A 12035-nucleotide genomic window follows, 5' to 3' on the forward strand; every position below is an offset into this window, starting at 1 on the left:
AAAAGCAAAAACGAAATATAAACAACGATGACTTTAGTTAATTTTATTTCGTTTCAACTTCTATGATTGTTCTGCAAATACAGTCTTGAACATACATTATTTTAACGTTATAAACACCTGATAATCTCATATTATAATTTCAGGTTTGCTAACGCAGAGAAGGAAATTGATCTCGATCATGAGAAAGTCAATCGATCGTTAATTTTGTCTATGAATCATATGTAAAAGTAAGTAACCTGGGGTGGTTCGAATCCCAGGAAGGCTCTTTAATACTTAATATACAATCACTACCGGTCACGGTGATTGTTAAGAGTAAATCGACTTTGAATTTTACTTTCGCCATGAGCTTTTTTTCCCGGCGTAGACTTCTTTCTCTAACTTCCTTTTTCCACATTACCGATGGATTCGTTGACTTACGCTCGTTATTTCGACGCCTCGGGAAAGAATTATGAATTCATAGCGGTCTTCTATCATCATGAGCAATCATTATGAGAAATTTTCTGGCGCATTACTTCTTCTTTCGAAGGAATCTTTACTCTGTTCCAAACAGTTTTATGTATCTTAATATATCGTATCGCAATTTTCTCTATTATAATATTCGCATAAAGTTTCCTGCTTTTCGCGATATCTATTATATTATAATTATAATAATTTTATAATATGAATGTTTCATTAATATTTGTTAATGAAAATTAATAAATAACTGTTTTACAACTTTTGTACTTTTAAATTGATTATTTAAAAATGTCCGTCTACAGTGTACTAATCCATATACAGTGTACTAAAGTAATACTTATAAATTTAAAACGAATTCGAAATAGCTTTGAAACAGTTTGTATATTTGCTATTAAATTATATATTTATATATTATATTATTTTTTAATTTTTTAATCTTGTTTTAAATTTTTTAATATGGTATGTAATAATATAAACTAGATATTAAAAATTCAAGGATTTTATATAGTTACTACATAAAATATATAATTAACTCAAGAGGCAAATCTATTAAATAGCGGAATTTCATTAAGAAATATTATTTTTTCGATTCATTCACTTTCTTCAATATCAAGATCAGAACTCGTTTACTCTATTAGCTTACTATTACCAAAAACAATTTGCATTGAAATACGGATTTAAACTCTTGTGAGCGACAGATCGTGAGTCTCTACGACGATAACGATCGTAAATTTGTCCAATTTTCTACAGGAGTAAATTAGCAATATCGCTCTACCATTGACGTTAATTGAGATGGTCTTTCAGAGCCTTGGAGTTTCTCCATGCGTTAGAAACGCATACGTTTCCTTCTATGGAAGACTTGTCATGTTAATAATTAATTAAAGAGAGAAGTTAAAAAACCAGGAGTTTGAAAAAAACAATACTGTATAAATATAATAGTTATTAACTTTTCTTCCGTTAATATAATGAATGTAGTAAGCACGATTTGCAATATCATAAATATTGATTATTTCGTTTTGAAATATTATGAAATAATTATTAAATATCATAAATTTATTACTAATCTATTTTTAAAATGGTTTTACATTGCCTTTCACAGATGAATGTCTTTAATGTTCCGCCCGGAACCCTTTCACGGCGAGTTGTATTTCGTACTTTCATTCTGACATATCGAAAAATGTTTTAACATTTCTCTCTTCAAGCAAAAGTGTACTTTGCGTTCACTTCCTATTGAGTCTAAAAGCTGAATACAGAGGGAACTATCTTGCTGCATAATTGTATCCGTATAATTTGTATTGTATAGTTTGTATAGTTTGAATTTTTTATGTAAGTAAATGGAAATCGAATTCTTATTATTATGTATCCGGTGGATGCTCTTTTATTACGTTTATCGAAGAATTAAAATAACGCAACAAAAAAGAATTCGATTTATAGTAGAGATTTAAAAAAAATTAATTATACCACAGAATGTGACCAAGTCATTCGCTTTTAAATCCCTAACATGAATAATTTAATTTATATAAACATTTTACACATAGAGATTATATTGAGAAGTCATGGACTTCTTGTACATATAAGAGAATTTCATTTCCGGTAAGCGGAACTACTGTCATGCGCTTACACGAAAGTACCTTCGTAACTTTTATTAAATGGCTCACAAGGAATTTTAATGTTTGCACAACTATTTGCCATATATTATCTTTAAATAAATCAAATCTTAACCAAATCAAATTTGCTTTAGCGTTTTGAAATATGTATTTAGGTGATAATTGCATTTAAAATAATGGTCTTATTATATTACGGTACAAGATCATAAAATTAAAATATCATATATGCTAAGATACATGTATTACAACTATGAGTCATGTGTATGTAAGATAATTTGATAAAGTGGTAGCAAATTTTTTACAACTTAAGTCACACGTAATTTTATTGATGTACTTTCGAAACTTTTTACGAGAAACACTTTATAAACCTTAAACACACATTTAAAATTTTATGATTGTAAAATGTTACAAGTACAGTTATAAATTTTATCACAAAAAATATTGTTAAATGCAGAAAAGCGAGAAGAAGAGAAGAAAAATAGATTATAATTCTTTCAAGAACTAACATTTGATATATAATTTAATCTAATTTAAATCCTAATCCTATATCGCATTTTGTCGGAATAAAATTTTACTTATTTTATTAAAAAATCAGTTAAATAAAAATAATTGCGAACATTGGTTACGTATACATTTTATTTAGTAAAAAAGATAAGTTTTTGTAAAATAGCATAACTAATAACAAATTGTTACCATCAAAACTTTCCCTAAACATTTTATATATACATAATCATGAGATTTTCGTAAAAAACTTCAGTGTAATGAACCGTACAAACCGTAAGAATTCACATGTAAGTATAGTAATCCTTTCCTATTTGTCATGCCAGTAGAATATAATCCTTTCCAAAATGAATATTGTTGTGCGATACGAAATGCAACGTGTTGTATCCTGGAAAAGATTGAAACTTTATTATAAGATTTTAGTGAAAGGTGGTGGATTCGAAGTCAGTATATAAGATCGATCTTTGACGGACATAGTCACTTAAGCTCGATTCCTCGTACTTCCACCTTCATTTAATTTCACAAGAATATCAATATGTGTAAAACTGTAAGATTCAGGCATTTGCTTACACGTTACGCGATAAATGTGTTTTCTGTGTTAAATAGTGTTAACTATTAATAAAATTAACGAAGTGATGATTGGAATAAAAACAGAAACTTATAATTAGATATTGTGCAATAATAATAATATATAATAATAATAATATATTTAATATATATAGATATATGATAAAAAAATATTTTTTTTAAATTAAATATTATATACATATGAAAGATATTTCGTAATATTTTTATTACAATTTTTTGTACAACCTGTAAAATTACTCCGTTAATATATATATATATATATATATATATATATATATATATTGGAAATCAAAAAAATAATGTAATAAAATATGTTAAATAATTTTGAATTGCAGATTCTTTTGTTAAGTCTGGCTTCGTTTGGCAGTCTGGTATTGGCTGGTCATTTTGATGAGGATCAGGGTGGTTCATCATACGAAGAAAAAACAAAACATGTGGAGATACCAATTATTAAGAAATACGGTAAATTTTTCGCAAAAAATATTAATTAAAATTGATATGTATATTAAGTTGGATAGACTTTATTTTTTATGTTGTTATTTGTATAATTTTTATGATAAAAAGAAATCAATATTCTTTACTCTCTTATATACCATGATAAATATTGTAATCGTTCAAAAAATTTGCTTATTTTGTTTCAGCCATACCCATTCCACATCCAGTACCTGTCGAAGTGCCAAAAGAAATTAAAATACCAATTCCTCAGCCTTACAAAGTACCAATCGAAATTCCTCATCCATATCCAGTCGAAGTAGTTAAGCACGTCGAAATACCCATCGAAAAGCCCGAACCTGTTATTATTGAAAAACATGTAAGTAAAATTATAATATCGATTTTTAATGTCTTTACATTTGTGTAATCTATAATTAATGCAAAAAAAGCAAATACATATATGCACATATAATACGAAGTTTTTTCTATAAAATTAATAAATATCTTATTATTTCACAAAAAATATACTAAAATCCTTCTGATATAATTATGGTAAAATTATTATTAGTTTGCTTAATATCATGAATTATATGTATCTTATTTACATGTATATATTTTATAGTTTTTATGGAGAAGTCATATCTTGCATTTATATATATGTATATATTTTATAGGTTCCTTATGTTGTGGAGAAGCCATATCCTGTTTACGTGGAGAAAAAATTTCCTGTGCCAGTGGCGAAACCATATCCTGTTCATGTCCCGATCTATAAACACGTGTTTCATTATACATCCAAGGGTAAAGGAGGACATTAAATTTTATTAAATATTAATTTTAAATTGTCTTTCTGCGCCATTATGGAACACACTAGCTTTTTAATTTCAACAGGGATAATCATTTATTAAAGAAGTTTTTGTCGTATCACTAGAATTTATTTGCAGGATTATTTCAGTAATTATAAATTTTTTTTAAGATTGAAATATGGAAACAAAATATTAATGTACACATATGTGTTAGATAATTTAATTTAATTTAAATTCTCCGGATTGACTCTGGTAAGTCACGGTGTAGATAGTTTTGTTACATTTTTATATTGTTAAGTTTTTATTGATATGTATATTTGTTCTAAATAATTGTTAATAAACAATTCCAATTATAAATATTTTGTTATTAATCTAAACATAAACGCAATAAATAAATTACTTCCATAGCTCCACATATGTATAATCCATATGTTATATTAACCATATAAACCATACATTTTATATTAAACTTATAAAAAATAATTTTTTTATAAATGAGATTCAAGTTCTATTTTTAATAAATAATTCATTAATAAAGCAACAGTAATTTGTAAAATTTTTGCAACATTATTATATATAATCAATAATTACATTATTATTCTGCATCTCATTATTTGACATATGATAAGAAAATATGAAATCTGGCTGAAAACAAAAATATTAATATAATTATAATAAATTAAAATATTAAATATTTTTATATTATCAAAAGACTAAAAGCTACAAGATATAAGGCAAATTATTTTCTTATACTTAATTAGCTACGTAATACAAATTTTAGAATTCCAATTGATATAACATACATGTCCTTGTCATATATGATTGAGGATGATGATAATATCCGCGTTCAGTTTAAAATAAATCCTTTCTACAAGAGATTGTACGAAAAGTATGCAATCTATTTCGTTTCCTTGTCGACGACTTAATTACGATCGACTAGAAAAAAATCTGGTTGTGGCCCTAAGGGGAAGGAGATCGTGCGCGGTCTCGATTCACCATAATGAGCAGCGTGTAGTGCGCACGTTCTTACATCGACGTGTGAAATCACTTTTACTTGGGATGCACTTTCACTGTTCTATTCAGCGCGATACAGATAACATCGTGCACGATTCACATCTTCTCCATGGATTCCACTCCCTCTTGTCGCACGACCACACCCACTGGAGAGATGCGAGTGCCTTTCATAAATCGATCGAAATTGGCAATCTAAATGCAGTCATATTAAAATCTTACCCGTTGCAAACACTTATGACGTACTTTTTAAGCGGGGTTTGTGACAGTAATTTGTATTGTTTACACAAATATGTACATGTTAAATATCCGTTATTTCACATACACATAAAATAACTTTTATTATTTGTGATTTTATAGTGCGAGGCGAAAGATTTAAATACTTGGTAAAAATTTACGCTATTGTTATTAACGGCAAACATAAAGTTAAAGAATCTATGATTTATATTATTATTTTATATATATTTATTTTATATATATTTTATTTTATATATATATATAATATATATATATATATATATATATCCTTCAAAATATATATTTTTATTATTTATTATATTACATTTTTTTATTATATAACATTTTATTAATTTTATTAAATTAGCAACTTTACATATATAATTCAAATTTTTGGAGATTATCTACTTTAATCTAATTATTATCATTTACTTTTATCTTTCTCTAATAGATACAAAACGTGCCTATGCTCATAAAAAATGACATTTCTAAAAATAATTGTACATACATTATAATATATTGGAGAAAAACTCTTTCTTTTAGAATCTAGGAAAGGTTTTTACTTGACTCATTATAGGAAGAGAGCTGTAGAAATGGCAATAAAAGTGACAGAGCATAGTTACATGCGTTTTATCTTCTTGCTTATATTATCTTCTCATTTACTACCTGGTGAAGTCTACAATAATGACTTCTGTTACATCTTGAGTAAGGTCATTAACTCTGTTCAGTTTTATGATAATTTTCAGCTTATAAAAAAGTTATAAAAGCCATTAGGCAGATGAAAAAATTAATAGGGAGTGTAATATGATATCATTACATGTTATTTAATGAATGATTTTAATAAATTATATACATATTTTTCTATCTTATTCAATAATTTTATATAATATTTTATATAGCACAAAAATTTATTTATATATATTAATTATTTATTTTTATATTTATGTTTATTTTACTATGCTCTGTACTCTGCGATGTGTGCCATTAATACAATACATTTTTCATTTCTGTATGGTTGCCACGAGTATGATGAGAATAATTAATATGCGAACGAATAGCTTATTATTCACCCGATATATTAAAAATCAGTATAACATAATTTATCTATTTAATGAGGAATTTTGATAATTTACTTTGCGCATTCGGAAGTTGGTGAACGTTAGGGAGATCGAGATAACTGCATCACTCTCGGCGCTATCATACAGACAAATGGCATCTGTATGTATAAGTGTGCATCTGACATAGTAAACAGGTAAAGTACTGTAATGAAGAGAAGGGAGAAAGTAGTGCCGGTATATAAAGAGTTGGCCGTGACTTTGAGAGCATCATAGAATCTGTTGTTCATTCCACGGATAAAGATTGTAGGATATTGTCGGCAGTGTTTTCGTCGCGCAAATTCGCCGATCATGAGATTAATTGTGAGTATCTTTAAAAAAATTTAATATTAGATTGTCCGAACAATATGCATTTATGATAATTGTTATCCATAAACTAGATTTTTGTAGAAATAATCACATATATTATATGTAAAATTAAATTATTTACTTGTTCATTAGAACATTAGAATTGCATATATTACATGTACAATTAAATTTACTTTTTCATTAGAACATTATAAAACTAGTATAAACACTAATATAAAATCATATAAATTTTACGTTAATTTAGTGGAGTTGTATTTTTAAAAAATACACACATTTAAATCTTTATAATCTTATAACCACAAGTATAAAATATAATCATCTCTTTTAAAACTATAAACTATCTCTTTTAAAAATAATTATTTGTTTAAATTTAATATATGCATTAATTTTATTAAAATCTATTTTGAATCTATTTTGAATCTACGTATATTGATCATTAACTTTCTATGTTAAAAAAAAATGAGAAAGATCTTATTTTTCTCACGAAAAGCAATTAAGGCTGCAAACGAGACAAGGTTGCAATTAGTTATTTATTACGAAATTGCTGCGCTTTGCGTGACACCATTCCGAATATGGTTTGTTCAAACGATTAGAAAGAGCGAATTATCTGCGTGAAGTGTTCGACCGAGTTTTCTCGTGAAACTACTGTCAAAAGAAAAGCTTAGAATCGCATTTAGAAAGCGGCTAAAATTTTCGCAACATTCGAAACAATAATTTTAATAATTCATTTATAGATCTTTATTACTATGGTGGCCACAGTATGGGGCTCTTATGAGGAAGGATACGGTGGTACAACTTATCACGAAACATCTAAACCAGTGGAGATACCGATCTACAAGAAGTATGCGATACCAATTCCTCATCCGGTCCCCGTTCCAGTGCCCCAACAAATTAAAGTTCCAATACCTCAACCCTATCAAGTTCAAGTCGCAGTTCCACATCCGGTTCCTGTAGAAGTTGTCAAACATGTCGAAATACCTATTGAAAAGCCAGAACCGTATGTCGTGGAAAAAAAGGTTTCTTTATTATAATTATGTAATATTAAGAACTTGCGAGAAACTCGGATTTTTAACTATTTTTCATTATTATTACAATATAAAAAAACCATCTTCTAGCATAAATAACGTAAATGCGAGCGTATAGAAAAAAATATCATATATTTAAATTTAAATTATATCTATTGAATTTAAAATAGTAAGATCATATAATATAGAAATATTAAAATACTAAAATATTAAAATATTAAAATACATCATAAATATATATAATATTTTATTTCTATAATATTAATCGGCACACATTTGTCATACATCTTTTATGTGATATTACACATAAATCTAAATTTATATTTTGATAATTTAATTTGTAACTTGGTCATTGTCTGATTTAAAAAAAAATAACAGTACTTTAAATATAGAAAACAATGATGAATTTAATAATAACAGCGAATTTTTTATCAAATAATATATTAGTAAATCAAAAATCATCTTTAAAAATATATATTTAAGATATGTCTCGAAATTTTAGATTATTAATTTGCATGAGATATAGATTAGTTAATGTATTATGAAATTTTAAATATTTAAAACTTCGTTATGTTACAGGTTCCATACGTTGTCGAGAAACCATATCCAGTGACTGTAGAGAAACATTTTCCAGTGCCAATACCTAAGCCATATCCAGTTCATGTGCCGGTGTATAAGCACGTTTTCCATCATAAGATCTCAGGACATGGCTGGAAGCATTAATTCGCAAATCCGGACGATTTTCTTTATCTTTATGCCAAAATTATTGACAAGAGTGTTACACATGCAACAATAGATCGTAAGCATTATGTTGTGATGTTGTATATAGTTTGTTATTATATATGTAATATTATATATAAGTTGTTTAAATAAATTGTTTTCTTTCATATATACAAATCATTATTATTCTTTAAATAGAGTGACTAATTCAGATCAACAACATGTTAGGAATAATTAAAATTTAAGATATTTAAAAGAAAGATTAGAAAAAGATTATGAAAAAGAAAGTTTACATATTTAGTTTGCTTAATTATTAATCTATAATTGTAAAGATTTCACGAGAAAAAATAATTAAATAATATAATAATTATATAAAACGTTTGATAAACAATTTTCAAAAAAAATTATTTTTGTAATCAATACACGTCAGATAAATATACATGTGTAATTTAAATGTCTAATTTAATAAAAATATATTTTCTTAACACTTCCTTGTGTATTATTTTCTTAATAACTTATATTCTGCAGTTTTAATGCCCCTGGCTGTATGTAGGCTTGTACAGGCAATAAATAACTTCAGGCGTATTTGGTTTTTTGCCAAAACCGAGAGGGAAAATGCATTCACACAATTAGCATAAGTTATATGTGTTTTTATTCCCACAGGCGATACCTCAGGCTGTATGTCGCGATATCGTTCAAGTTGTCGTAGCAAACTAACATGTCTACGGCGCGGAAAATGACGGCGAATAATGTCAACGACGCAATGTGTCGTTGTACCCGACAGGGGCATTCTCTTATGCCGTCGTAGAATTTATTCAGGAAATACCGAGGCACGTGCGATTGCATCACGTAAACCTGGTGACCGCTTTTTATGCCGCTTAAGGGAATCACATTCGACTTGGGCTCGGCAAGAAATTTGCCCTCTCTAAGTGGAGCAAAAGTTTATAAAACCAAGGACTGCAAGCAACGCGTCTCTAGTTTGGTCCAGAACTTCTCATCTATTAGTCCTCTGCACAATTCGACGAAAAGAAAATCATGTTCAGATTATTGGTAAGCGTACTGATGAAATGCTGCTTTATAGTAAATTTAAGGCTGCTTAACACGCGTTTATTTTGCAATTTATTTCATAAAAAATAAATATTGTAACATATTTTGACATATTGTGAAATTAAAATTGTATTAATTTATTTTATAAATACCATATTTATTATATACTAGACAACGCAAAGCGCGCGCCATTTATTCGCTTTTATTGTTTCTTTTTAATTCATAAAATAATATATTAAATTTAAAATCCTTTAATGTACTTGACATTACGCATATAAATTCAATGAATTATTATATATTGAAAAACTGTATATATCTGACAGATAGTATTGTGTTTGTGAATTTAGCTTATTTTTTAAAAATGGAGTAGGTAAATTTTTGTACAGTATTTTCATTATTAATTAATATTATTTCTAAAAAATTTTTTATGTCTTTAGAATAAAAATCATGAATAAAAATCATGAAATATAAAAATATTTAAATATTTCATATAACATTCTACAATTTATATTTAAAATTATATTTATATTTTATATTTAAAAAATAATGACATTATACACATATTATTTTAAATGCATTAAAATAATTTAAACACATTAAATATATTTTTCTAAATATTTATAATTCTTCTTAGACGATTAGACAATTTAAATAAATTTCTTATTATAAACCTTAATTTAATTTTTAGAGAATTATTTATAATAATACCTGGCAATTAATGATCGATCTATTTTAATTTCCAGATACCATGCTTAATATGGCTGTCAACGGTGCGCTCGGAGGCTGGAATGCAGATGAACATGCCGGATGAGCCGCTGATGGACAGAACATCAGATACTTCGATGCTAAAGGCAAAGAGAGAATCCATTCATCAGCCCTGCGGACCAATTTACTCGCACATTCCCGCTTATTCACCTCCATCCGTTTACGTTAAACCCTTGATTCAGCAGACTTATCTGAAAAAGGAGCTAGGACTAGCTCAACCCTTAGCTCATTTGCAGTATATTCAGCAACCACCCGTCTATTCCAGCGTAGTACCAAAACCGGCCATCACATATGTGAAGCCGGTGACACCTGCGATAGACTATCACCCAGTGCATCAACCCGTGCAGTACATCAAGCCTGTGATGCCCGAGCCTCAAAAGCTGTCGTACACGCCAATTTATCAGAAACCATTGTACGCTTACGCACCTATGTATCATGACGCGATGCCGAAAATCTTTCTGAAGAAGTATGAAACGCCCGTCACTCACATCGCCTATCAAAAGCCACTGATCCATGATCCCGTTCCGTACGCGGCGCCGAAGGTGGTGCAGGTACAAACGCCGGAGTTATCCTACGCAAAACCCGTTGTTCATGTTCCGTCTCCCTTATACGCCCCACAACCTGTTCATAATTCTGTCATAGTTAAACCGCATTGTGTATAGACGACTCGATCGCGCGCAACGTAGATTAGAGCTTTACAGAATGTGAAAACTTCCAAGTTCCAGCGCGGGCAATTTTTTCATCGATTGACATTTAAACCTAAAAGTAACGCTAGACAGATTTCAATAAATAAAAAAGCGTAAAATTTTGATTTAATGATATAATGCGTTTGTATACATTATCCATCTCTCGTCAAATATCAGAATTTGTAAGCTGTCAAACATAATAGATTTAATCTGAAAATATACAATAAAATTATTTTCCTTTTACAATCGAGTGTTTTAATTCCTAATTAGAGTGCAGAAAACATCAAGCATAAATATAGATATAAAATGTACGATATATCTGAAATAAAAGAATCACATAATTGTACGTATGCTATAAATAGAAAAAATATGATTTTCAAAAATTAGTTATAAAATTTGCCATAAGCATGAATTTTCACTACATGTTCAAATTTTTATCCAGAGAACAATTATATGGATATAAATTTCATAAGCATAGATGTAGTGTACAATATTACGTTACGAAGTTACGAACATCTTCCACTTATCTATTGTAGTTTGCGTCCTGAGATTTTAATTCTACGAGCCATGAAATCTCACTACTATATTAAAATGATTGCATAAAAATGCATGTTCTTAATGCAAATTGACGTAAGAGCTTCTTTCCCTTTTGTCGCATCAAAAGCAAATTGATTGCATGAAACCGATATCTACTGAGACCGGATGAATTAATGATGGAACGTCGGTGAGTTTT

At 28.2% G+C, this 12035-nt stretch overlaps 3 protein-coding genes across 3 annotated transcripts; all 3 read left to right on the plus strand.

The window, feature by feature from the left end:
- The first annotated feature begins 3081 nt into the window (after positions 1-3081).
- Positions 3082-4399, plus strand: LOC112638993 (proline-rich protein 4-like). Its single transcript, XM_025411709.1, has 4 exons — positions 3082-3111; positions 3488-3614; positions 3794-3963; positions 4259-4399. Exons 1-4 carry the CDS (start codon positions 3100-3102, stop codon positions 4397-4399), a joined length of 450 nt encoding a protein of 149 aa, XP_025267494.1. The 5' UTR covers positions 3082-3099.
- Positions 4400-6776: 2377 nt separating this feature from the next.
- LOC105254491 (mantle protein-like) lies at positions 6777-8903 on the plus strand. Its single transcript, XM_020028510.2, has 3 exons — positions 6777-7053; positions 7794-8075; positions 8664-8903. The coding sequence occupies exons 1-3, from the start codon at positions 7042-7044 to the stop codon at positions 8805-8807; spliced, it is 438 nt and encodes a 145-aa protein (XP_019884069.2). The 5' UTR covers positions 6777-7041; the 3' UTR covers positions 8808-8903.
- Positions 8904-9780: 877 nt separating this feature from the next.
- Positions 9781-11795, plus strand: LOC105254478 (proline-rich extensin-like protein EPR1). The gene is made up of 2 exons (XM_020028560.2): positions 9781-9854; positions 10595-11795. Exons 1-2 carry the CDS (start codon positions 9840-9842, stop codon positions 11276-11278), a joined length of 699 nt encoding a protein of 232 aa, XP_019884119.2. The 5' UTR covers positions 9781-9839; the 3' UTR covers positions 11279-11795.
- Positions 11796-12035: the final 240 nt, after the last annotated feature.

This window comes from Camponotus floridanus, unplaced genomic scaffold (assembly GCF_003227725.1).
Source record: "Camponotus floridanus strain SB8 unplaced genomic scaffold, Cflo_v7.5 scaffold42, whole genome shotgun sequence".
Taxonomy (NCBI): Eukaryota; Metazoa; Arthropoda; class Insecta; order Hymenoptera; family Formicidae; genus Camponotus; species Camponotus floridanus.

Coding starts and splice junctions, on each gene's coding strand:
- LOC112638993 (XM_025411709.1), top strand. Junction 3,615..3,793: donor ACCAATTATTAAGAAATACG/GTAAATTTTTCG, acceptor ATTTTGTTTCAG/CCATACCCATTCCACATCCA. Junction 3,964..4,258: donor CTGTTATTATTGAAAAACAT/GTAAGTAAAATT, acceptor TATATTTTATAG/GTTCCTTATGTTGTGGAGAA.
- LOC105254491 (XM_020028510.2), top strand. Junction 8,076..8,663: donor CGTATGTCGTGGAAAAAAAG/GTTTCTTTATTA, acceptor GTTATGTTACAG/GTTCCATACGTTGTCGAGAA.